Below are 25542 nucleotides of genomic sequence, written 5' to 3'. Positions count from 1 at the left end.
ATGAGAGCATTTAACATTTCGACTCACACTACCTTGCTAAATCATATTTTAGGTTTTTGGTATTCAAGGCATATGCATTCCCAAATTTCAACTAAATCCAGAAACTAAATCCTTCTTTGATATTATTTTACTTCTTGAAGAGTGATTTCTATCTGGATTAGCGAATCTGTGAGTAAAAGATAAAGAAGCAGATTCTCTTTAAATTTCTCATCAATATCCTTAACTTTAGCGGCACTGTTTGTATGATTGCTTCTGGACCCTCTCTCCAGAAAAGAATTGTCACAGGAGGTCTGTTTGACAGGGAAAAGGTCACCAACTTGTTTCACTCTGCTTAAAAAGGATGGAGAACCTTTTTTATATCAAAGGCAACTTGATCTAAATTTAAAAATTAAGGGCAATACAGATAAACAGAGCCAGAAACATACACATTCAAGAGTATAAATTTCAGAGAATACAGGAAGAAACAGAGGCTCATGAAGAAATATCACTCTCCTGCAGCCTTTAAGGATAAACTGAGTTTTAACATTAATAGGGATACATGGGATTATCCCTTACCCCAATTATACACGTTCTAAACAAAAATATCAAGAGAAAGTCAGCTGTTATATTTATTTTTAAAAACGTATGCAAACCTGAGATTATTTTAAGGCACTGAATTAAAAGTCTCATTTGCATAGGTACTGTTCTCCTGTTTCTTTAGAGCAGGATTTCTAAACAGTGGCTCTACTGCTACTTGGGACCAGATAATTCTTTGTTGTGGGGGGCTGTCCTATGTATTTGTAGGATGTTTAGCAGCCTCCCTGCTCTACCCACCAGCATTCCCCTAGTTGTGACTATCAAAAATGTTTTCAGATATTGTTAAATATCCCCTGGGGTGCAAAATTGCTTTGGAGAGAAAGAAGCACAAAAGCAGAATTGCAAAAATGTCTTTTCTTTGTGCATTTTTGTTTCTTCTGTTTAACTTGAGATAAGTCTCTGATGTGTTGTGAAATTAAACCAGTTTTGCAAAGTACAAGAGAATGTGTAATATATAAACTTATACCCTTGGTCAGAGCTAAATGGAGTAAGAAATGTTGATAAACAATTATTAAATAACAAAATGTGTTGATTTTTCAATGGTTACAACATACAGCAGAAACTCAAAATCAATGTTAAAAAATACTGCCACCTTCATCTAATTTATATTTTTATGTATTTGTTCTATATTTATCTTTATTTTGATAGATGATACCAATAGCTTCAAGCAAAGGAAAAGACTCAGGCTACCGGTAACTCTGAGTCACAAACCTGGATTACTTATGTCACAATCTGAGCAAAAATAAAATTCATTAAAATAGCATTTCCCACAAAGCGATTAAAGTTGTGGATGTCCTGGTCTCGCGGAAAGAGTTTTGAAGAAATGATGGGACTGTGTAGAGTCTATCTCACGGCCATACACAAGTGGTGCTCTTTGATGATTATGAAGTCCTTATTACTGATTCTTGATTATCTTCATAAAAATACCAGTGTGGGTGGGTGCCTTCTAGACAAATTTAGTAAGCACAGGTTACTTACTTCCAGTGAATGCTATCCATCGAGCATATTTTGTAGCTTCTCTTCGCCAGTGGGAAGCCACCAGCAAACCACATGTGACAGTCAATGAAATGATTCCCAAGATGATAAAAAACAGTGTGGTGACCCACTCCGGGGGAAGCCGGGGAGGGATGCACGTCCGGTCTCGTCCATGGATTGTTTGACACTGTCGCACGAGGCCCACAGTGAGTGCTCCTGGGGAGATGCAAATGGTGGGAATACTTTAGTGGGTTTGGCCTGCCCAGGGAATATTCCTCACCACCACCCCTTTAGTTTTTAAATCTCATTTGTCTCTTTGTGGGTCATTCAAGCACTTAAATCCCAAGTCCTACTCTTCAGTATTCTGCTGTAGTTCATAACGTAGTAATACTTAAACATACAAAGTGAACTTAAACAACAAATGACCTCAGAAAAGTCATAACAGGCAGTTCACTCAGGTATTCATTAAATAAATACTTTTCTGAGTAACTGTGTCAGGTATTTTTCTAGGCTCCAGGGAAATAACAGCAGACAGGGTGAGGTTCCTGCCCTCACTGAGCCTGCATGCTGGCAGAAAGGACTGGTATTTTTTGATTCCTAGATCCAAGACTCATTGTATATTACTTCATTTTGGCTGAAAAGAAAATCACTTTTCAGGAAATTGAAGACAAACCTGAAATATGCCTAATTGTAATGTAGAAATAAAATTAAATAATAGATTAAATGTTAGAAGTAATATATTTATGAAAGGTATAAGGTCTAAGAATATTACGATATAAGTTTTCCATTAAACTCAAGAAAATGTTGGAAAGACTAGGAGGGCCCTCTGTCCCAAACTTGGTATATTCACCAATTTTTGTAGAGTTTACCAGTGTTCACACTGCCGAACGATGGCTGGCATGCTTCACAGAAAATCACAAAGGCAAATTACGAAGGTAATTCTTAAAGTGTCTCTCCCCGTTTAAATAAAAGTGATTTTTATAAAACATCAAGCACTATTTTTCCATAAACATGTTCTCATGTCAAACCCAAGGACCCTCCTCCAATCAAATTTGGAGTAATTTATAAAAACTTAGATTAGAAAGGTGACAGAGTAGTTATTTTATCTTCTTCCCCAATAAGAAGAAGAATGTTTACAATGGTACTTCTCAATAAAAACTACTTGTTTCCCCTTCCAAGAGCAACAGCAAATGGGAAAAGTTACCAAAAATATAGGAACGGAAATTTCTGGAGCTATTAAAAACATAATAGATTTTTGCATTTTGGGGGGATTTTTTGGGTCTACATTCCTTTCTTTTATTTATAGAGATGGGGTCTATGTTGCCCAAGCTGGTCTACAACTCCTGGCCTCAAGCGATCCTCCCGCCTTGGCCTTCCAATGTGCTGAGATTACAGGTGTGAGCCACTGTGCCTGGCCTGCATTATTTTCTCAATATGAACACAAAAATAAAAAAGACATTGACCTCGAAATCATAGCACTTGCCATGAACAAATGTCTTCTGTGAAGGGAACTGGTGAAATTCCTAGTGGCATTTTGGGAAGCTGCCCTGGTGGGAAAAGACAGAGCATGGCTGGACTTGTGTGTGCACGTGCATGTGTGGCTTGGTGGGTATGCCGGAAGGAGGGTACTTTTCTGTAACTTGAGTTTGGCCATCGATACATTTTTAGAAATAAAGCAACTTGTTGAAATAAAATGAAACAAGAAATCAGTTCTTCTCTCAAAGTTGAGTTGGAGTCCTCCGTCAAATGCTAACTCTTAAGTAGAGAAGAAAATAAACAAGCTGTATTTTTTCTCCCAAGTCATCTAATAACTAGACCCATCTGGTGATCCCTGCCCAGGTGCAAGCAACATTATAATTATGGGGTTGTCACAGGCAGGAGGAAGGCAGACCAGACAGAAAGTATGCAAATCTTCACAAAAATGCCACACACTATGCCACACACCACCTTCTACTTGGAGCTGACTGACTTCATAGGCCAAAGAGAAGTAAATCAGTAAAAAAAAAAATTGTCACATTATTTATTGCTAACCTTTTAAGTTTCACGGTAATTGCTTGAAACCAGAAGAGAGGATTTGGTAGGGGTAAGTAGGCACCAGGGAATTGCATGACTGTTCTTAAACAAAAACACTAAAAAGTCTCCTCGAAAAAAACAAAAAACAAAACAACAACAACAACAAAAACAAACAAAAAAACTTGAGGGAGTGTCTTATAAGGCATTTCATTGTAATTTTGGAAATAAAGAAGGCATTCACAGCAGTGCTCAAGAACTCTTAACAGGAAACTACTCCTGATCATTCAGCAAAAGACCTCTAACAAATTATCCTCTTCTAGTCACTGTTCCATTTATAAAAGATGTAACTGCTAGCAATGAAAGACCCTCTGACAAAATGCAATATTATGAATTCTTATACTAGCAACTTTCTTCTCCATGTAACATACACAGTCTGTACAGTTATAAAGGTAACTACATACCTAGTGAACTTAGATTTACATTTGATTATTTTTTGCTGGCAAATATTAAAAATTGTAGGTTCAGTACATCATAACTGAACTCTCTCTCCTTCTAGATACTTGAGTATCCTCATGTTGACTCTCTTACTCTCTCAGCGTTAGAAATGAAATTTAACTTAACCTCCTGTGCCTATAGATTGAGTGGAATTGCTTTTCTCCTCCTCCTCTCTCTAGCACACCACACCAAGTGACTACAAACAGAATAAGTATGAAAATTACAACACCACCTTCTACAAAACTGCAAATAATCTGACCGTGGTTTAGCTTTAAAAGAATAGCTATAGTCTTATATTTATAAAATTCCTTATCACAATAAATCAAAACCAAATAGCATCTCTATTCTAGAAGAAAAAAAGCTAATGCTAATCGATGAACAGAAGGCATACTGTATATAAGAATATCAATACACAAATATTTTACTGTGTGTCTCTCGTGCTCAGCATAGTAGCAGTCAGAGATTCAACACCTAATATGCTCACACATTCAGTAAAAATAGACTTTCCTTAAATATACAAGGGTTAATGCAAACAGTGGTCAGTCAACATTGTTAAAGTTCATTTTCTTGAGTGAGACTCTAAGTCAACAACATTTATATCATAGTCATATATTTTCCGTAAGCTGACTGGGGGAATCTGCGAGGATAACTGTGCTGTTACTATTAAATCTTATAAATTCAGGTACTGTTAGTACCCAAACTTTCACCAAGCCTTCAAATTTAATATTTTACCTCAAGGAATTATCTCTTTGAGCTTCAGACTCATCACCCACATTAACAGTCAAGATCTTTTACTTCCTCTAAATTCCCTTAACACATTTAATCTGTATCATACAACCATGCACTTATTTTAAGGTAGCTTCTTTTTATCCCCAAACAGGACATGAGCTTCTCAGAGAAGGGAACTGCACCCACCTTCCACTCCACTGGAAACCCCAAAATGGCCGCAGCAGTGGAATTCATAAGCATTAAGTGAATTTAAATGTATTAAAAACAAGCTAAATTTTAAATCGCACTGCATTAAATAATTTCTCTCCTGTAGAGCTATCTTAGTATGGTTTCTGCACACTTATTAAGTACAAGCTCAGCCATTCACGAATTTTTGTTTTATCCAACAGGTCTTCTTGCCTCTTGAAGGGGCCTGTAATTCCATTTCCCAAACAGCCAATTCATCTGTACCCTGCAGCTGTTTCCTAGGTAACTAACCCAGCCAAATAAAAGACTTGTTCACAATAGGAAAAAGGGAACGGAACTAGAAACTACAGCATCCCACATGCCTCTCAGCATCTCACCTGTGCAGCATAACACACAAAAGGAAAGTCATCCTGAGTCTTACTCCATTAAGTGGGGGAATCTTAAGAAGCTTCGACACTCATCATCTGTAAATCCAGACACTGTTAAAACGATTTAATACAGCCAGTCTGAGCATGTCTGTTACCACAATGAGGATGATTATAAGGCATGTCATCACTACATGTAAAAAGTGTCACAGAAAATCTGTAACACAGGGGTTGGAAGGCAGAAAGGCACACACCCACCAGTCTGTCAGAGCAAATCATGTAGAGTGCTTGCCAACGTGGCCAGAGAGAGGGTTTTCCCATACAGGGTTGGATTTGAGCAAAAAAATAGTAAAGTTAACATTAGCTACTGTCTTCTTCCATCTTCCTGTTATGTTTTCCTCCTACTGACAATGCTCTCCTCCTCTCAAGGGGCTCTCCCTGTCATCTCTAGGTACTATGATCTGGAGTGCCCAATCCCTACCACAGATGTGGATCTCTTGCTCTACTTCCTCCTTGGGGAAATAAAATCTGTTCTTGGCAAGCTGTTTCACTGGTAACACAGGCCAAAAAATACTCTATCACAAATGTCTTAATGATTGATAAAAGCTTAACATACTGCCTTTCCCAAGAGCATTTGTATTTGAGCGAGGGGAAGTATCCCAATTGAACTGAAATTACAGTTTCATGTTTTAGCAATGGGCTGGCTGAAGAGATTTAGGAGAACTGGATGGCACGTGAAGATGGAAGGGGAACAGGAAGCAGGGAGACCCCGATGCACGCAGCCCTGTGCACCTCCTTGGGTAAGTCAGACCCTGGCAACTTGCCCTCTAAATGAGTAGAACAAAAACAAAACAGCCTACGGGTAACTTAAAAACGTCACACAAACTGGCCGGGCGTGGTGGCTCACGCCTGCAATCCCAGCATCTTTGGAGGCCGAAGCGGGCAGACCACGAGGTCAGGAGATCGAGACCATCCTGGCTAACACGATGAAACCCCATCTCTACTAAAAATACAAAAAATTAGCTAGGCGTCGTGGTGGGCGCCTATAGTCCCAGCTACTCGGGAGGCTGAGGCAAGAGAATGGGGTGAACCCGGGAGGCGGAGCTTGCAGTGAGCCAAGTTCGCGCCACTGCACTCCAGCCTGGGCAACAGAGCGAGACTCTATCTCAAAAAAAAAAAAAAAATAAGTCACACACCTAATATTTTCCTCTGGAAACATAGCTAGCGGTGACGATTTTTATCTGCTATGATTTCTAAATTGTATTTTAGGATATAGGTGCTTATAAATAGCAAACTGGCCAAAAAGAAAAAAAAAAAAGAGTGAACAGGTAGAACAAAGAACTTTAATGAGCCACACATGGACAGTGTCTGAAAACCTGAGTAGCACACTAGGCTGAGGCTGAGCCCTACTCTCCACTGGAGTAACAGCACCCCCTCCTGTGACTTTCACCTGTTCTTACCCTCCTGGGAGTTTATAGTCACTGATCCTTAACACTTTCTCCCAGTCTCTCACTTTCCTCTTGCCTTCATGTCTTTTCCTACCTGGCCTAGAGTCCTTGATCCATTATGTTACCACCTTTTATCTTTTCATTGCACCCACCTGGCAATAATGATAGCCCTGACTCAATAGAAATTTCTTCTTTCTTGTACTAACCTCCAGGTTGCGAATGCTGATGGAGAAAATCGTATCAGAGCAGAGGGGTGCTGCTGTAAATTTCTAAATTTTAATCTCAGGGCCATCACCTCTGTCCAGAAACTAATTAGGTCTCACAAATTCCGTGCTTCACTGTTCTTTGCTGAGGCTGTTCCAAGACTCCTGCACTCTCCTTAAATATAAAAATCTACCGCCCCCTTCACATTCAGTAGGTATCAGTCTATTATTTCTCAGAAAAAAAAGAGAGGCCATCAGGCAGCAAACCTTCAACTGTCCACCATCAAACTTACAACTATATCTGAACACATTCATTCTTTCATTCTCACAATCCTTTCTCCTTGTGTTTTGGATCCCATCCTCTCCTTCTTTGGGATCTTGCCCAACACATTATTTTCTCTTTTCATATGTATCCTCTTCTGGATCTCAAAAATGTTTTAATGTGTTTAAGTCTCCCCTACCATAAAACAAAACTATCCCATATGCCAACACATCCTCCAGTGGCATCACACTTTCTGTTTCTGTCTTCCTTTGTCTAACCTCCCTTGCCCCCAGCCATGGCCAGATTTCCTCTTCCTCTGCCGCCTCCACTTCCCAGAGTCTCATTCTCTCTCCAACCTACTGAAGGTTGGCTTTTGCCCCAACTACCACTTCGACAGAGCGCTTGTGAAGCTCACTCACTCCATATCGCCAACTCTAATGGATGCTTGTCTTAACATTTAAAGTCCTGGACTTAACATTTTAGCAGCATTTGATACAGCTTCTTCAAACACATTTCCTTTGGTTTTGGTAACTCCCTCCTTATCTACTGGGTTTCCTCCTGTCTCTTTAGTTTCTCCTTCTTTCATACACACTTTTTTCTTTCCCATTTGTTAAAATTTTGTGTTCTTTAGGGATCTTTCTTGGATCTGGTTTTTCTATAGTGACTCTCTAGCCCTAAATCCAAACTGTTTAAAATGGGCTACAAAGGTCTGGATTACACTGCTTCTAGTCTTTCATTTAATTACTTTTCACACTTGATGTTCAAATTCTTAGATTCATTCTTAAGTCATATATCCCCTTATATATGAATTAAGGAGGCCCTCATATATGCTGTTTCCTTTGCCTACAATACTCTTCCAGACCTCTTTTCCTGGCTACTACCTATGAGTAGAAATTCCAGTTGCAGCTTAGAAGTTGCTCCTGGAATATCTTCCTTGACAAGCTCTTTTTTTTTTTTTTTTTTTTTTTTTGAGACGGAGTCTCGCTCAGTTGCCCAGGCTGGAGTGCAGTGGCCGGATCTTGGCTCACTGCACGCTCCGCCTCCCGGGTTTATGCCATTCTCCTGCCTCAGCCTCCCGAGTAGCTGGGACCACAGGCGCCCGCCACCTCACCTGGCTAGTTTTTTGTGTTTTTTAGTAGAGACGGGGTTTCACCATATTAGCCAGGATGGTCTCGATCTCCTGCCCTCGTGATCCGCCCGTCTCGGCCTCCCAAAGTACTGGGATTACAGGCTTGAGTCACCGCGCCCGGCCAGACAAGCTCTTACACTCCCATCCTGAGTTGAGTGCTTGTCCTTTGGGCTCCTATCAAAGCATTCTATCTCTTTGCTGAACCTGAGGAGATCATGGGAACCCCTAAAGTTGTAGCCAGTCAGAAGCAGAGGTAGCCTGGGGACCCCCTGACCTTGTGGGTAGCATCTGCATTGGGGTCAGCATCTGAATGTGTGGAGAACTGAGTCCTTAATTTGTGAGGTCTGCACTAACCCCAGGTGATTAGTGTCAGAACTGAATTGTCCTACGGTGCACTCACTTGGGGTTGGAAAAGACTACATATCTTTACACAAAAACTTGTATATGAATGTTCATAGCAGTATTATTATTCATAATAGCCAAAAAGTGGAAGCAATACAAATGTCCATAAATTGATGAATAAAAAACAAAATAGAATATCCATACAATGAATAGTTTTTCAGCAATGAGAAAAAAAAGAAGTACTGATACATGTTACAACATAGATAAACCTTGAAAACACAATGCTTTGTGAAAACAGCCAGACACAAAATACCACATATTATATGATTCCATTTATGTGAAATATCCAGAATAGGCAAATCGAAAGAGGCAGAAAATAGACTAGTGGTTGCCAGAGGATGGGGGAAAAAGAAATTGGGAAGTACAGGGTTTCTTTTTCTTGGAATGTTACAAATATTCTGGAATTAGACATTGGTGATAGTTGCACAATACTATAAGAAAAACCATATATGTGAATATATGAAAAACCACTATGTTGTACATTTTAGTTTTAGGACATTTTAAGGACTTTATAAGTTGTACACTTTAAAATGGTGAATATTACCTCAAAAGAAATCCAAGAATTGTTTAGTTAAATACCAACTTAAATTCAGTAGCATACTGAAACTTTACTCCAATATAGCTCCACTCTCTCCCTTGTCTTTATTATGCAAATTATATGTATACACTATAAGCTTATCAACAGTTCTATAATTATTGATTTAAAATAAAAAAGTTATAAGCAAAAATACATTTGTACTGACTTTTACATTTACCTATGTAATTACCTTTACCAATGCTCTTTATTTCTTTATGTGGATCCAATGCTCTTTATTTCTTTATGTGGATCCAAAATATTGACTAGTGTTCTTTTATTTCAGCCTGTGGACACACTTTAGTACTTCTTATAGAACATGTCTACTTGTGATGAATTGTCTCCATTTTTGTTTATCCTGAAATGTCTAAATTTCTCCTTCATTTTTGATGGATAGTTTTGCTGGATATAGAATTACTGATCGACAGTCATTCTTTGTTTCTTTTTTTTTTCTTTTTAGAGACAGAGTCTCATTCTGTTGTCCAGGCTGGAGGGCAGTGGCACGATCTTGGCTCACTGCAACCTCTGCCTACCAGGTTTCAAGCAATCCTCCCACCTCAGCCTCCCAAGTAGCTGGGATTACAGGCATGTGCCACTACATCTAGCTAATTTTTTTGTATTTTTAGTAGAGATGGTGTTTCACTATGTTGGCCAAGCTGGTCTCAAACTCCAGACCTCAAGTGATCTGCCTGCCTTGGCCTCCCAGAGTGCTGGGATTACAGGCATGAGCCACCACACCCAGCGAAGAGTTTTACAGCACTTTGAACATGTCCCACTGTTTACTGGCCTAATAGTTTTTAATGAGAAGTCAGCTGTTAATAGTGTTGAAGATCCCTTGCATATGAGGATTCACTGTTTTCCTGCTCCCTTCAAGATTCTCTTACGTCTTTGGCTTTCAACTGACTATGATGTTTCTGAATGTATATTACTTTGAATCTATCCTACTTAGAATCTGTTAGATTTTTCAATGTACAAAGTTTTTCATCAAATTTGGGGTTTTTAGTCATTGTTTCTCTAGACATTCTTTCCACTCCTTTTTCTCTCTTCTTCAGGAATTCCCATTATGTGTATGTTGATATACCTGATAATGTCCCATATGTTTATGTTCTCTTCACTTTTCATTATTTCTTTCTGTTCCTCATATGCGATAATCTCAATTGATGTGTCTTTTAAGTTTGATGATTCTTTCTACTTCTGATTTGTTTTAGCTATTTAACTTTTCAACTCCTGAATTTCTATTTTATTTCTGAAAATAATTTCTATCTCTTTATTATTCTCAACGTGGTAAGCCACTGTTTTCAAACTTTCCTTTAATTCTTTTTTTTTTTTTTGTAACATATTTATAATTACAATGGCTGATTTAAACTCTGTCTAGTAAGTTCAATGTCTGGGCTTCATCAGGGGCCGTTTCTATTGAATGTTTTTATTTTTCCTGTGTATAGGCCACACTTTCCTGTTTCTGTGTAATTTTTAGTTGAAAACTGGACATTTGAATAATATAATGTGACAACTATGGAAATCAAATTCCTTCCTTCCCCAGGATTTGTTGTTGTTACTGTTTACTAACTTTCCTGGAATCATTCTGTAAAGTCTGTATTCTTTGTTGTGTGTGGCATCATCTATTAGATTAGTTTAGCAGTCAGCTAATGGTTAGAATAAGGTTTCTTTACATTATTTGAACCAATAAGACTCTCAGCCTTTGCTGAAGGGGTCTCTCTCTGCGCTGTGGCACATCATCAATGCTGCAGCAGGCAATTTACAACTCTGCCTTGGCCCTCACTTCCTGCTCCCATTGAGTCCCAAATCAGGTAGAGGTGAGGGAGTAGGGCCTTCCCAGTTGTTTCCTGGGTATGTGGACAGTCCCAAACATGTGTGTGGTCTTTCAGGTTCCCAGAAATATGTTGGAGCTTTTCAAAGACTCCTATGGACATTCTGTTCCTCAAATTTTCCTTTATGTTTGCCTGTCAGTCTTTTGCTATCCCCAATACCTCAGGAACCTGTGGTGCTGAAAAACTGCTGACTGTTTTTAACAAATGCCCTAGGAATAGAACAGAGCAAACTCTGAATCTGCTCAAATAAAGATAAGCCCTAAAAATTGAGACTTTTCAGTGAGCTGCCAGACCAATCAAATAGTGACAATTCTCTGGGGATGGGGTTTTAAAAAGTACCAACCCCCCTGCCCCCTCAATTGGTTGCTAAGCTGCTAGTTTTCACAGCTACTATAGTTGTGAGGCTACTGGCTTTCAAGGGTACTGGGGACAGGTAGATGCAATTAGCACAATTTAAACTGCCATAAAGTTTGCTATTCTTACCCAAATACAGGCAATTTTCTCAAATGCTCCTTTGATTGTTGCAAGCTTTAATTTCCAGAGTTCTGAAAAGGTTGATCTAATAATTTTGCCAGTGTTCTTGCTGCTTTTATGGAAGAGCAGATTTTTGGAAGTTCTTACTTTGCCATTCCAGAAGTTAAACTCAACAACAGGTCACAATTTGAATTTCAGTTTTGTCACTAACTTGGGCAAGTCAGTTAATCTTTCCAAGCCTGCTTCAGCAAAAAAAATAGTACAACCACCATTTAGGTCTGTGTGAGATAATGACATAACATCTGGAAGGCAATCGGAACTGTAATCACTGAATAACAATTACATATTTTCAGGAAAAGAAATCAGATATATTTGTTTTGGTTAAAACATACACAGGACAGTACAAGACACACCAATTTAACACAGTAGTGTACTCATGAAACTTGCATTCCAACATAAAAAGGGTGCTAAGGCTATTGGTCACAAAAAGTAGTCAGGACATTACTTCCCTGTTCAACTTTTCAGTATATTATTAAGGTTGATGACCACAAACAAGACAAGTTCAGGCTTGCTGAAATAGAAGCTCTGAGGATGGATTTTATTGGAATACCAATGCTAGAAGCCTGGAGATTAAGAAAGCTTTGCTATTATAATGAAATAGCAAAATGTTTTGTTACTTAACAAGTAAAAAATGATCATTAGCCTTTAAGTTTGATTTTCTTTTTCCTTGCATCCTATTGGCTGTTTTCTTTATCCCAATTTAAAAGATGACTATTACCACCTCTTTGTAAGCATGACTGTAGTTTGGAGGCCTTATTTTACAGTTGACTAAATCATACCCAACACTGCCCTCACATTACTGCTTATTCTATTAGCTCTTGCTCCCTAAACTGACCTTAGGTTTAATCCCATAAAGACATTAAACACTAACTAGCAGCAAATCTCTATTTTAAAATCTGCTTTATTGACAAGTACAACATGCTACCAGAATCTGCCTTCACTATGACTCTGCCAATCACTGAAGCTCTTAACATATAGTGCATGAAGAATTCATTAAAGAAAAGCTCACCACAATGTTTAAACTATCCATACAATGTATAGAAAATATGTGGAAGGATATTTGTCATACTGCCAAGATTAGCCTACTCTGGTTGAAGAGAATTGGAGGTGAAGTGGGGAAGGGGGTGAGAACCTTTGCATTTTTACTCTGTCTTATCTAAGTGTAGATAAATCCATACAATTCTTTGAAAAAAAAAATGTTTGCTTTATATTTTAAAATTCTAAAAGGTTTATAGGATATTACACATTAAATTTAAGTGTGCTAATTGCATTTATATTACACACTATGAAATCTTTCAGTCATGTATGAATTTAAGCACATGCTCTGGATCTAAAAGAAATTAAGAGTATGCCAAAGAAATTAGCATAAACCAACGTGAGTCAGGTAGAAGGCTAAGATGGAATTTAAATTACAATGTCTACATTTTCTATTCCATTTCAATTAGGGTATCATGAGAAACTCCCATGGAAGATTTCCATTCAAGGATACTTATTGTTTCTTCCCTGATTAATCTGGTAGAAGTAACCCATTTATTTTACCTGAATGAATAACCTCTATGGTTTGTACATAGAACTGAGCTGGGTTAAGGTGAGACTGGTAAAGAGAATGAAGGTTAAATTTGGTAGGTTAAATAATTTCTGTAGGCAGAAAAGCTGTGGAATTATCTGTAAAAGTATTTTAACAAAAAGACTAAACATTAATGACCCCATGGCCTCACAGAAAAGGACTGCCTATGGACAATGATCAAGAAACAAGCAAGTGATGCAGCAGACAACAGCAGCTCTCAATCAAGTAAAGCTCCTGGCCAAAAGCAGTCATAAAATTACAGAATTTAGAGCTGGCAGGGATCTCAGAGATCATCTGTTCTAATCTCCCCAAATTAGGGTTTAGAAAATACTGAAGCCCAGAGAGATTAAATGATTAATCCAAGGATACAAAGTTAACTAGCAGCACTGAGACTAAAATCCAGGTTTTGAATTACCCACTTCAAAACTTCCTAGCACATGATGCTAACTTCCCTGAACACCATTCATTGAGTAAAGAAAATGAACAGTATTCCTAAAAATACCTCCAGGAACATTCAGACTTCTATCAGAACAGACTTCATCACAATTTTGTAAGCACAGTGATAGTGAATCTAAGGACTTTCACAGGAGGTCAAAAAATACATAGAGGGAGATGTCATCTTCGGGTTCCTCTTGTCAGTTCACAGGAGTGGCTCTCCTGGGTTTTGCTCCTTATAAAATGTAACCTCTTCCTACACTAGCCACTATTTCTCATAAACATTCAAGGAACACCCCACCGTTCTCAGTTTATTCTCCTTAAAGAAACATCCCAATATCTTTGTCTGAAGAACAAAAGAATTCCCTACATCAACTTTAGGCTCTTATCCTATCTCCAAGGAAACTTGGCTATTTATAGTCTACTCTCAGACATCAAAATGAACACTCATATTTGTCTTACCTATTTGCACAGACCAGAAAATGTGCACTACCACCTTCTCAGAAAGGAATTTAGAGAGTCAGTCACAATAGCAAAGGATCCATTTATGATCTCCAGGTCTATTAAAGTAACTGCTGTTTTTCAACTAGTTGATATTTCAATATTAAACAACTTTAAATCATTTCTCTACTAAATTATACTCCCTTAACAATTTACATAAGTACAGTAATTCTCTGACATTAAATCAAATTCTAAACCACTTAGTCATGTATGTGTTGTCTTCACAGGGAGACAGCATATCAGGAGTTTGAGTTCAGGTTCTGGATTAAGACTCAAATCTGGCCGGGTGCAGTGGCTCACGCCTGTAATCCCAGCACTCTGGGAGGCTGAGGCGGGTGGATCACCTGAAGTGAGGAGTTCGAGACCAGCCTAGCCAACATGGTGAAACCCTATCTCTACTATAAATACAAAAATTAGCCGGGCATGGTGGCGTGTGCCTGTAATCCCGGCTACTCAGAAGGCTGAGGCAGGAGAATCGCTTGAACCTGGGAGGCGGAGGTTGCAGTGAGCTGAGATCGCGTCATTGCTCTCCAGCCCGGGCGATAGAGCAGGACTTCATCTCAAAAGAAAAAAAAGGCCGGGCACGGTGGCTCAAGCCTGTAATCCCAGCACTTTGGGAGGCCGAGATGGGTGGATCTCGAGGTCAGGAGATCGAGACCATCCTGGCTAACCCCGTCTCTACTAAAAAATACAAAAAACTAGCCGGGCGAGGTGGCGGGCGCCTGTAGTCCCAGCTACTCGGGAGGCTGAGGCAGGAGAATGGCGTGAACCCGGGAGGCAGAGCTTGCAGTGAGCTGAGATCCGGCCACTGCACTCCAGCCTGGGCGACAGAGCGAGACTCCGTCTCAAAAAAAAAAAAAAAAAAAAAAAAGAAAAAAAAAAGGCTCAAATCCAGGTCCACCGCTTACTGGCAGTGAGATTTTGGGCAAGTTAATTAACCTCTGTGTACCTCAGTTTCCTCAGTAAATGCAGAATGACCTCCCAGTATTGGTTGGATTAAGAGAATGTATACAAAGCACTCACAAATGCCTGGCACAGAGTAGGAACTTGATAGATGTTAAATATTATCAATAATGTGTTGCTATGTCGATATACTTTAAAAAAAGGAAACAGGCCAGGTGCTATGGCTCAGCTCACACTTGTAATCCCAGCCCTTGGGAGACTGAGGCAGGAGGAGCACTTAAGGCCAAGAGTTTGAGCCTGGGCAACACAATGGGACTTTATCTCTACAAAAACTAAAAAAAAAATCAGCCGGGCATGGTGATGTACACCTGTGGTTCAAGCTACTCAAGAGGCTGAGGTGGGAGGATTGCTTGAGCTCAGAAGTTTGAGGCTGCAGTGAGCTATGAACATGTTACTGTATTCCACCCTGGGTGACAAAGTGAGACTAAAATAAATAAATAAATTAAATTAAATATAAGAAAAGAAAAAAGAAATAAGAGAAACATGGTTTGGGATTCTTTCTCTTAATTATTTTTATTTTTTAAATTTTAGTTTTCTCTTGTATTTATTGTTGTCTCATAGTACCTTTGAGTCTCTTGCTTTCTTAGAAGAAAAATCATGAATTCGTGTCCAATTTATGTAGATCCACTTATTTTTAAATGAATCAGAACTGTAAAAGTTTCGAGCCTCACAAATATGAGGAAAGCAAGTTTAACACTGAGACAAATGTTTCTCTGTGCCATCAGTATGATGCCTCAATTATAAAGTGGATAGATTTAAGAGTGGACAGCTTTGGAGAAAGACAAAAGTTCTAGTTCTGACATCTCTTCTTCCATTTAATCTTTAAGAGGAGCTTGTTTTCTCATTGTAGTTAAATTTGGCATAAGATTAAAAATGTAAGGTGGCATCTCCCTCAATTTTCGACTTCTGAAAACATTACCTAAGCTTTTGCAGAAATATATAAAATAAATCCTTCATTAATTAGCTTACATTTGTGGTAGCCATGATCTCCTAAGCAAAGAGATGGTGGTCTAGAAAAACCATACTTTAGAGAAGGTTTCTCATGATCTTGAGAAGCCTGGCACCACACCATGAGCTATGCCTGACTTTTCCGTCCAAGTCTAGTAGGCACAAGTGTGCTATATCAAGCTTTCATTCATTCAGTAAATACTCACTGAACACATGATCTGTACAATACCTTGTAGAATGTATGAAGAACACATGAAGACATGATCCCTGTATTCCAGAACTTACATACACAGAGCCAGACGCACATCCACAGAAAGTTAAAAAGCACAATACATAGCAGGGTGTGAGTTAATGCCAAGGGAATTGTGCAGTCTTGTGGGATTAGGAATCTGGACATAAGCATTCTATCCACAGGCACCACTACTCATGGAATTTTGAGCAAAAAGCTTCATTGTCTTTAGGTCTACTGTCCCACTTTACAAGTGATACCCTAAAAGACTTCTGATAACCCTTCACAATTGCTGACATTAGGTTTACTGAGGTTGAGTTTAGATATAATAAAATTCACATTTTAAAATTTAAGCACATGCTCTGGATCTAAAAGAAATTAAGAGTATGCCAAAGAAATTAGCATAAACCAACGTGAGTCAGGTAGAAGGCTAAGATGAGTTCTGACAATTCAATGAGTTCTGACAAATATATGTAGCCATTTCAATCATGATATAGAATATGTGCATCACCATAAAAAGTTCCCAGACTCCTTTGCAGTTAGCCTCCTTCCCCAAGCTCCCAAGATAGATCTACATTCTAACAGTATAGTTTTGCCTCTTGTAGAATTTTGTATAAATGAAATCATATGCAATCATGAATAAGGCTACTATAAACATTTGCATACAGGTCTTTGTAAAGACACATTTTCATTTTTCCTGTGTTAATACCTAGGAGTGAAAATGCTGAGTCATATGGTAAGTGTATGTTTAAATTTATAAGAAACTACCCAACTGTTTGCTAAAGTGGCTGTACTTTTTTTTTTTTTTCTTTTTTTGAGACAGAGTTTTGCTCTTGTTGCCCAGGCTAGAGTACAATGGCACGATCTCGGCTCACTGCAACCTCCGCCTGCTGGTTTCACGTGATTTTCCTGCCTCAGCCTCCGGAGTTGGTGGGATTACAGGCACCGCCATAAAGCCCGGCTAACTTCTGTATTTTTAGTAGAGATGGAGTATCACCATGTTGGCCAGGCTAGTCTTGAACTCCTGAGTTCAACTGATCAGACTGCTTCGGCCTCCCAAAGTGCGGGGATTACAGGTGTGAGCCACCGCGCCCGGCCAGCTGTACTATTTTACATTCCCAGCAGCAATATCTGAAAATCTAGTTGTTCACCATATTCATCAACACTTTGTATTTTCAATCTTTTTAGTTTTAGCCATTCTAAAATTGTAAAGGTAGGCACGTAGAGGTCTCTTACTGTGGTTTTGTTTCCCTAATGTTTAATGATATTGAACATATGTTCAGGTATTTATTTGCCATCTCTGGCCTGTTAAAATCTTCATCAATTAAAAAAGTCAAGTTGTCCAAAGATTAAATTTAAGAGTTCTTTATATATTCTGAATACCCTGAATACAAGTCCATCTTCTGACATTTGTTTTACCAATATTTCCCCCATAGCCTTGCCTTTAAATTTTCTTAACAATGGCTCTTGAAGGACAAATGTTTTATATTTTGAGAGTCCAATTTGTCAATTTTTTTTGAGACCCAGTCTCACTCTGTCACCCAGGCTGGAGTGCAGTGGCGCAATCTTGGCTCACTGCAACCCCTGCCTCCTGGGATCAAGTGATCCTACTGCCTCAGCCTCCTGAGTAGCTGGGACCACAGACGTGCACCATCACGCATTGCTGATTTTTGTATTTTTGGTAGAGACGCATTTTCACCATATTGCCCAGGCTGGTCTCGAACTCCTGAGCTCAAGTGATCCATCTGCCTCAGGCTCCCAAAGTGTTGGGATTACAGGTATGAGCCACCATACCTGGCCAATTTGTCAATTTCTTATCCTGCCTTCTGTGGCTACTTAGTAGCAAAGGGGGAAAACCCCATTGATATGGTTTGGCTGTGTCCCCTCCCAAAATCTCATCTTGAATTATAATCCCCATAGTCCCCACGTGTCAAGAGAGACCAGGTAGAGGAAATTGAATCATGGGGGTGATTTCCCCCATGCTGTTCTCATGATAGCGAGTTCTCACAAGATCTAATGGCTTTATAAGTGTTTGGTAGTTCCTCCTGTGTTCATTCTCCTTCCTGCCACCTGTGAAGAAGGTGCCTTGCTTCCCCTTCACCCTTCTGCCATGGTTATACGTTTCTTGAGACCTTCCAGCCATGTTGAACTGTGAGTCAATTAAACCTCTTTTCTTTATAAATTACCCAGTCTTGGGTATTTCTTTATAGCAGTGTGAGAGCAGACTAATACACCCATTATCTTAATCCCAGACTGAGGCTTAGGCAATAAGAGATGACATCAGTCAGGACACCAGAATAATAAACTTTTATCATCTCTAGAGCTGTCTCTGAGAGATGCCCAACAACTCATGAAAAAAGGCTGCAAAGAGAATTCAGCCTTCCATATTGCATCTAAACAGACAGCTAAACATTGTATCACCTCAACCATTTATAGGACAAGAATATAATAAGAATGGCTCTTACTACCGTATCTAGACAAAACTGTCTAACCCAGATGCTTAGAAAACATCACTTATATTACCTTTGGATGATCAATGAATGGCCAAGTCTATTCACTGTTTGAATAAATAATAGATTATATACAAAAAATAAAGAGATGACAATATATCTGGCAAGAGAGAGAGAAGGTTACTACATCACAACAGAAAGTCTCAGTAAAACAACCAAGGTTATTTCAAAGTACAACTCTTATAAAACCAAAATATGTTAGGAATAAAAAGTATACAGAACATCACCAAAGAGTTCAAGTTGGTTCCCAAGCTGCCCTTTTCTGCTCACTCCATATTCTTCCCGGACAATCTCAGCTGGGTTCACTGATTCAATTATCACCTAAAAGACAATGACTCATAAATTTATCGCTAGCTAAGATATCTCTTCTAAGCTCCAGATTTCTGCTTATTACTTACTTAGAATTTCCACTTGGATGCCTCATAGGCATCTCAAGCTCAACAAATACAAAAACTAACTTATCTTCCATTTCAAACCTCCCAGTGTCCTTCTCAATGAGTCCTTCTCACTATTTATACAGTTGCACAGGTCAGTTTTTCTTAACTCCTTCCTCTTTCCCCCATAGGTTCCCACTCTGAAATCACTAAGTGGAATTTACCTCCCAAACAAAAGTCTATCCTCTCCTCTCTGTCTACATGTCCAACATCCCCACCCAAGTCAAAATCAATTCTCAGCACTCAATTCTTATCCCTTCCAATCCTTTCTTCTTCATACTGCAGAGCAATTGTTTCTTTCTTTTTTTTTTTTTTTTTGAGACGGAGTCTTGCTCTGTCGCTCAGGCTAGAGTGCTGTACCGCGATCTTGGCTCACTACAACCTCCGCCTCCCGGATTCAGGTGATTCTCCTGCCTCAGCCCCTCGAGTAGCTGGGATTACAGGAGCATGCCATCACACCCAGCTAATTTTTGTATTTTTAGTAGAGACGTGGTTTCACCATGTTGGTTAGGCTGGTCCCAAACTCCTGACCTCGTGATTTACCCACCTTGGCCTCCCAAAGTGCTGGGATTACAGGCGAGAGTCACCGTGCCCGGCCCAGAGCAATTGTTTCTAACATGCTATCTGATTTTTGTCACATTACCTTAAATCTTTTAATGGCTTCCATCACTCTTAGGATAAAGAACAAAATCTCTACAATGGCCTACCAGGTCCTGTATTACCTGAACTATGACTATTTCTTCAGACAGATCTAATCTCACTCCTCCCCCTTGGCTCTATACAAGTTAGCCTCATCGGTTTTCTTCAGCTCCTAAATGCACCAAACTCTTTTCCACTTCAGGGCCTTTTGCACATTCTTCTTTTTGCTGGCAGAACCATTCCCTGCTCATGTTCTTGCTAACTCCTGCACTTCCTTTCATTTCTACTTTACGTGTCATTTTCTTAGGGAGGACTTCCCTCGTAACTTCTTCCTGTTAATAGGCTCCTGTTAAAACTACATTTCTCCCTTTATAGCACTATGACAATTATATTTATTTTTTTTGTTGTCTCTGAACTGCTAGATAAGTTCTGTATGTGGCTAGTATCTATCTTATTTTCCAATATATATCTAATGCCTAGCACAGTGCCTGACATATGATGTCCGCAATAAATATTAAGTGAATGAACTATCAATCTCTTCTATGTAACTTTTGTGTCTATTATTTGAGAACTCACATGCTATGATTCAATGTGCAACCCAAAATTCATGTGTTGGAAACAATCCACAATGCAACTGTATTGGGATGTGGGGCCTAAAGGAGGGTGTTCAGGTCATGAGGACTCCACTCTTGTAAGTGGATTCATGCCATTATAAAAAGAGCTTGTGAGAATGAATTCACTCTCTTCCGCCATGTGAGAACAGTGTTCCTCCCTCTGGAGGATGCAGCATCAGGGCCCCATCTTGAAAGTGGAGACGGGTCCTTCACCGGACACCTAAGCTGCTGGCACTTTGATCTTGGACTTCTCAGCCTCCAGAACTGTGAGAAATAATTTCTGCTCTTTATAAATTACCCAGTCTTATTGTTATAGCAACAAAAAATGAATAAAGACACCACATTTTATCACATTATGCTCTCTCTCTCTAAAATAATAAGTTAGGGAATAGTCGATAATTCTTCATTTTAAAGAAGGAATTGTTTGAACAGTGACTTTCCTAGGCCACTGATACTATTTAATTAACTATTTGAGAGGAAGGGAAATAGTATGTCAAATACGTATTTCAGTAAGTCAGCAAAACATGTTATATTTTAGGGACATATCCAGATAATAATTATGAATCCTGATAATGTTCTCATTAATTTCATGGACTAAAGGTATCCCTAAATAGAATCAGAAATGCATTTTTAACATGGCCAGCCAACTGTTATCTGAAATGTGTCTTGGGGAATATGTTGGTTCCTAATGGACTAGGCTGGTTCCTGGGACAGTGAAATACAAACATAGAGAAACCAGAGAGACATTAAAAAAATTTTGTTTGTCTAATTTGAAAGGAGGGAGAAGACCAGGCATGGTGGCTCATGCCTGTAATCCCAGCACTTTGGGAGGCCGAGGCGGGCGGATCACCTAAGGTTGGGAGTTCGAGACCAGCCCAACATGGAGAAACCCCGTCTCTACTAAAAAAAAAAAATACAAAATTAACCTGGTGTGGTGGTGCATGCCTGTAATCCCAGCTTCTCAGGAGCTTGAGGCAGGAGAATCGTTTGAACCTGGGAGGCAGAAGTTTCAGTGAGCTGAGATCGTGCCATTGCACTCCAGCCTGGGCAACAACCGTGAAACTATGTCTCAAAAAAAAAAAAAAAAAAAGAAAGAAAGAAAGAAAGAAAAGAAAAGAAAAAGAAAAAGAAAAGAGGGAGAAAAGGAAGTGACAAGAGAAACTTGAAGGAAAAAAAGACTACAGAATTGACAATTAATGTCTGAACTCAGGCCTCAGTGGCAGATGTCCTAGAATATAAGTTATATTTGACAAAAGGTTTTAGAAAGAGAACTAAATAAGCCTAGTCCCCAAGAGGAGAGGGCTTCCAGGCAAAGCTATGAAGTCTAGCACAGGGTATCCAGGCTTACTTTTGCAACCTCTCTGAAAGCAGAAATATATACCCCAAGGTTCTACCCTGTCTCGCCCCCTGCCTGCCCAAATTAGTCCCTTTAGGTTTACTGGTCTTTTGGGACCACAGTGTGGAGAACATATCACCAAAGAGCTTCACAATTTTGGCATGGTCCAATCACATTCTTTGTACTATTCAAGTCAGTAAGGCTGCCTAACTACTCTTCCTCTAAAGTTAGTGAAAAACACAGGCATATAAGAGAGGTATAATGAAAAGTCATTTCTTTTCCACCCTAAAGTGATGGCTAAAGGTTAAGATGACTACAATTACCAGCTTGCTATGTGAGCAACACCTACTGATCCACTTTCCATTACAAAACCTGATATGGGATAGAATTTTTGTGACTTGAGCTGCAAGGACCACTCTTTTTCAAGCAACTTATTTGCATTAAAGACTGATGATTGTTCTGGAAAGAATTTACTCTCATGAGAGAAAAAGTCTAGGAAGTAAAGTTAAGCTAGTAATAAAGTCTTTACTATCCATCACAAAGAAGGAGTGATTCTGAGTACTGCATGGTGTCACTTGTATTTGCCTCCAATTTGTATCTAAGCACAAGGAGGATGCAAAGGTAGTGGGAAAAAATAGCTAGTTCCTTTAAAAGTCTGCAAGACACTGGAGGAAGTGGCAATCCTGTTGTGGTACTATAAATGTCAGGGTGTAACATAAAATGAAACTATTTCAGTAGAGCATAATGTAGTTCATTTCAGCGTCCTGTCATTGGGAGATACCAGTATGTCAACACTTAACCTAGAGGAAGCAGTGGTGTGACTGGTGGATGTAGCAGTACCCAGAAGCAGTGTGTTGACTAAGGTGACTAGGTGGATGCCATGCTACCCAGTGGAAAGAGCATCAATCCTTGCAGTGCCCGTTGGTACTACACTGATGTATGATGTTGCACAGAGGCTGACCAGACTTGTTCACCCTCAAAAACAAATGGAGAGAAGGCAAGACTTTTCAGTGGGCTAGAGACTTATACTATTAAGATAATTCATGACTCAGCTAAATATAGGTTATGCTCACAAAGTTTTAATCATCTATACCAGACATAATAAATGTAAAGGAAAAAAATCCTATCTTTATAAAAGAGAATGGATTAAACACTTTATGGAGATAAATGCCTTTGACATGTTTAAATAATTTTCATTTAGTAATAAGACCCAAATTATTCCTCTAAAATGAAAATGTGAAAAAAGTATCTGTGAACAGTCTTAAGGAAAAAGAAAGGTGTCCAATTAGTAGATTATCTTTCTAAATAGCCAAGATAGTGGGTAGAGACACTGACTTTTGTTTTCTATCACAGGCAGGGCCTGAATAAAGGTTTTGGTGAGATTCTTATGCATTTAAATTGCGCAACATTGCTCTAATATAAGTACTGCTTACTAAGAGTTGAAGAGAACTTATGAAGAGAATTAAGAAAGATGTTTTTCCTCAAAAAGATGTTAAAAAACATGAACAAAATTCCAGAGACTCCTTAGTAAACAATATAAAGAGAGAGGTAAGGTTGGTAAGGCTTTGGATAAGGGCTAAGAGTAGAGTATCATTTATCTTTGATAAATTACATTCTATGGAATTTAACTTTCAAGGAAAAATTGGCATGAGAGGTGAAATACCTACTCAACAAAAATTTGTCTTCCTGGCTGGGTGTGGTGGCTCATGCCTGTATGTCTAGCACTTTGGGAGGCCAAAGCAGGAGGATCGCCTGAGCCCAGGTGTTCGAGACTAGCCTGGGCAACAGAGTGAGACTCTGTTTTTGCAGAAAATTTAAAAATCAGCCAAGTGTGGTGGCATGTACCTGTAGTCCCAGTTACTGGAGAGGCTGAGGCACGAAGATCACCTAAGCCCTGGGGATCAAGACTGCAGTGAGTTAAGATCCCACCACTGCACTCTAGCCTGGGCAACAGAGGGACACTTTGGCTTAAAATGAACAACAAAAAAGCTGTCTTCTTTTTATTTCTTATATGGTTTGGCAAAACCTGCAAAGTCATCAAGGTTAGAAATGATACTAGAATTTCCTCAGCCATCTCTCACAAATGATAAGTGACTTTCCTTTCTATACACACATTTTTAAACACACATTTTTAAAACTGAAATTTGAATATGTACTATATACATTTGCTATAAAAATTCAAAGACAATAAGGGTATAGCATAAAGTGGTAAGTACATTTCCTTTCAACAATGGGCCTACAACTACTCAGTTTCTTTTCCTTGAAGCAACAACCACAGGGGCCCGCCACCACGCCCAGCTAATTTTTTTTATTTGTATTTTTAGTAGATATGGGTTTTGTCATGTTGGCCTGGCTGGTCTCGAACTCCTGACCTCAAGTGAACCACCCACCTCAGCCTCCCAAAGTGCTGGGATTACAGGCGTTATAAGACCCAAATTATTCCTCTAAATGAAAATGTGAAAAAAAGTATCTGTGAACAGTCTTAAGGAAAAAGAAAGGTGTCCAATTAGTAGATTATCTTTCTAAATAGTCAAGATAGTGGGTACAGACACTGACTTTTGTTTTCTGTCACAGGCAGGGCCTGAATAAAGGTTTGAATATGTACTATATTAACCAGGTGTGGTGGTGCATGCCTGTAACCCCAGCTACTCAGGAGCCTGAGGCAGGAGAATCGCTTGAACCCCGGAGGCGGAGGTTTTGGTGTGCCGAGATCACGCCATTGCACTCCAGCCTGGGCAACAAGAGTGAAACTACGTCTCAAAAAAAAAAAAAAAAAAAAAAAAAAAGAAGAAAGAAGGAGAAAAGGAAGCGACAAGAGAAACTTGAAGGAAAAAAAGACTACAGAACTGACAATTAATATCTGAACTCAGGACATTAGTCTCCCTCTGTTGCATAGGCTGGAGTGCAGTGACATGATATCAGAACACTGTAACCTCCACCTCCCGGGTTCAAGTGATTCTCCTGCCTCAGCCTCCAGAGTAGCTGGGATTATAGACACGTGCCACTACATCCAGCTAATTTTTGTAGTTTTAGTAGAGACAGGGTTTCACCATGTTGGCCAGGCTGGTCTCGAACTCTTGACTTCAAGTGGTCTGCCCGCCTTGGCATCCCAAAGTGCTGGGATTACAGGCGTGAGCCACTGCGCCTGGCTGCAACCACCACTTCCTTCCTGGTGTCTTTACAGGATGGATAATGTATTGCATATACAAAAGCATGAGTGTGTGTCTGTGTGTGTGTGTTTGTGTATTATTTTTTAAATGACCCATGCAGTCATGGTAACATATATAATGTTCAATACTTGCTTTCCAAAACTTATTTGTAATAATTAGTAAATATAAAATATTCCTAAAATTACATAAGGTTAAACGAAACTATCATATCATGAACCCCCATGCATCCACGTGCCAGTTTAAGAAGAAAGAATAGGCTGGGTGTGTGGCGGCTCGCGGCTCACGCCGGTAATCCCACCACTTTGGGAGGCTGAGGTGGGTGGATCACTTGAGGTCAGGAGTTCGAGACCAGCCAGGCCAACATTACAAAACCCATGTCTACTAAAAATACAAATTAAAAAAATTAGCTGGGCGTGGTGGTGGGCCCCTGTGGTACCAGCTACTCGGGAGGCTAAGGCAGGAGAATTGCTTGAACC

At 39.4% G+C, this 25542-nt stretch overlaps 1 protein-coding gene across 2 annotated transcripts in view; it reads right to left on the bottom strand.

The window, feature by feature from the left end:
• MOSMO (modulator of smoothened) overlaps nucleotides 1-25542 on the bottom strand; it is an 85911-nt gene that overhangs the window by 15550 nt on the left and 44819 nt on the right. For both annotated transcript variants that reach the window (XM_077983501.1, NM_001260737.2), the window contains exon 2: nucleotides 1555-1767. In XM_077983501.1, coding sequence (XP_077839627.1) covers nucleotides 1555-1767 — 213 coding nt within the window. The remainder of the gene's footprint in view (nucleotides 1-1554; nucleotides 1768-25542) is intronic.

This window comes from Macaca mulatta, chromosome 20 (genome assembly GCF_049350105.2).
Source record: "Macaca mulatta isolate MMU2019108-1 chromosome 20, T2T-MMU8v2.0, whole genome shotgun sequence".
Lineage (NCBI taxonomy): Eukaryota > Metazoa > Chordata > Mammalia > Primates > Cercopithecidae > Macaca > Macaca mulatta.
This window is presented reverse-complemented; position numbering and strand designations above follow the sequence as displayed.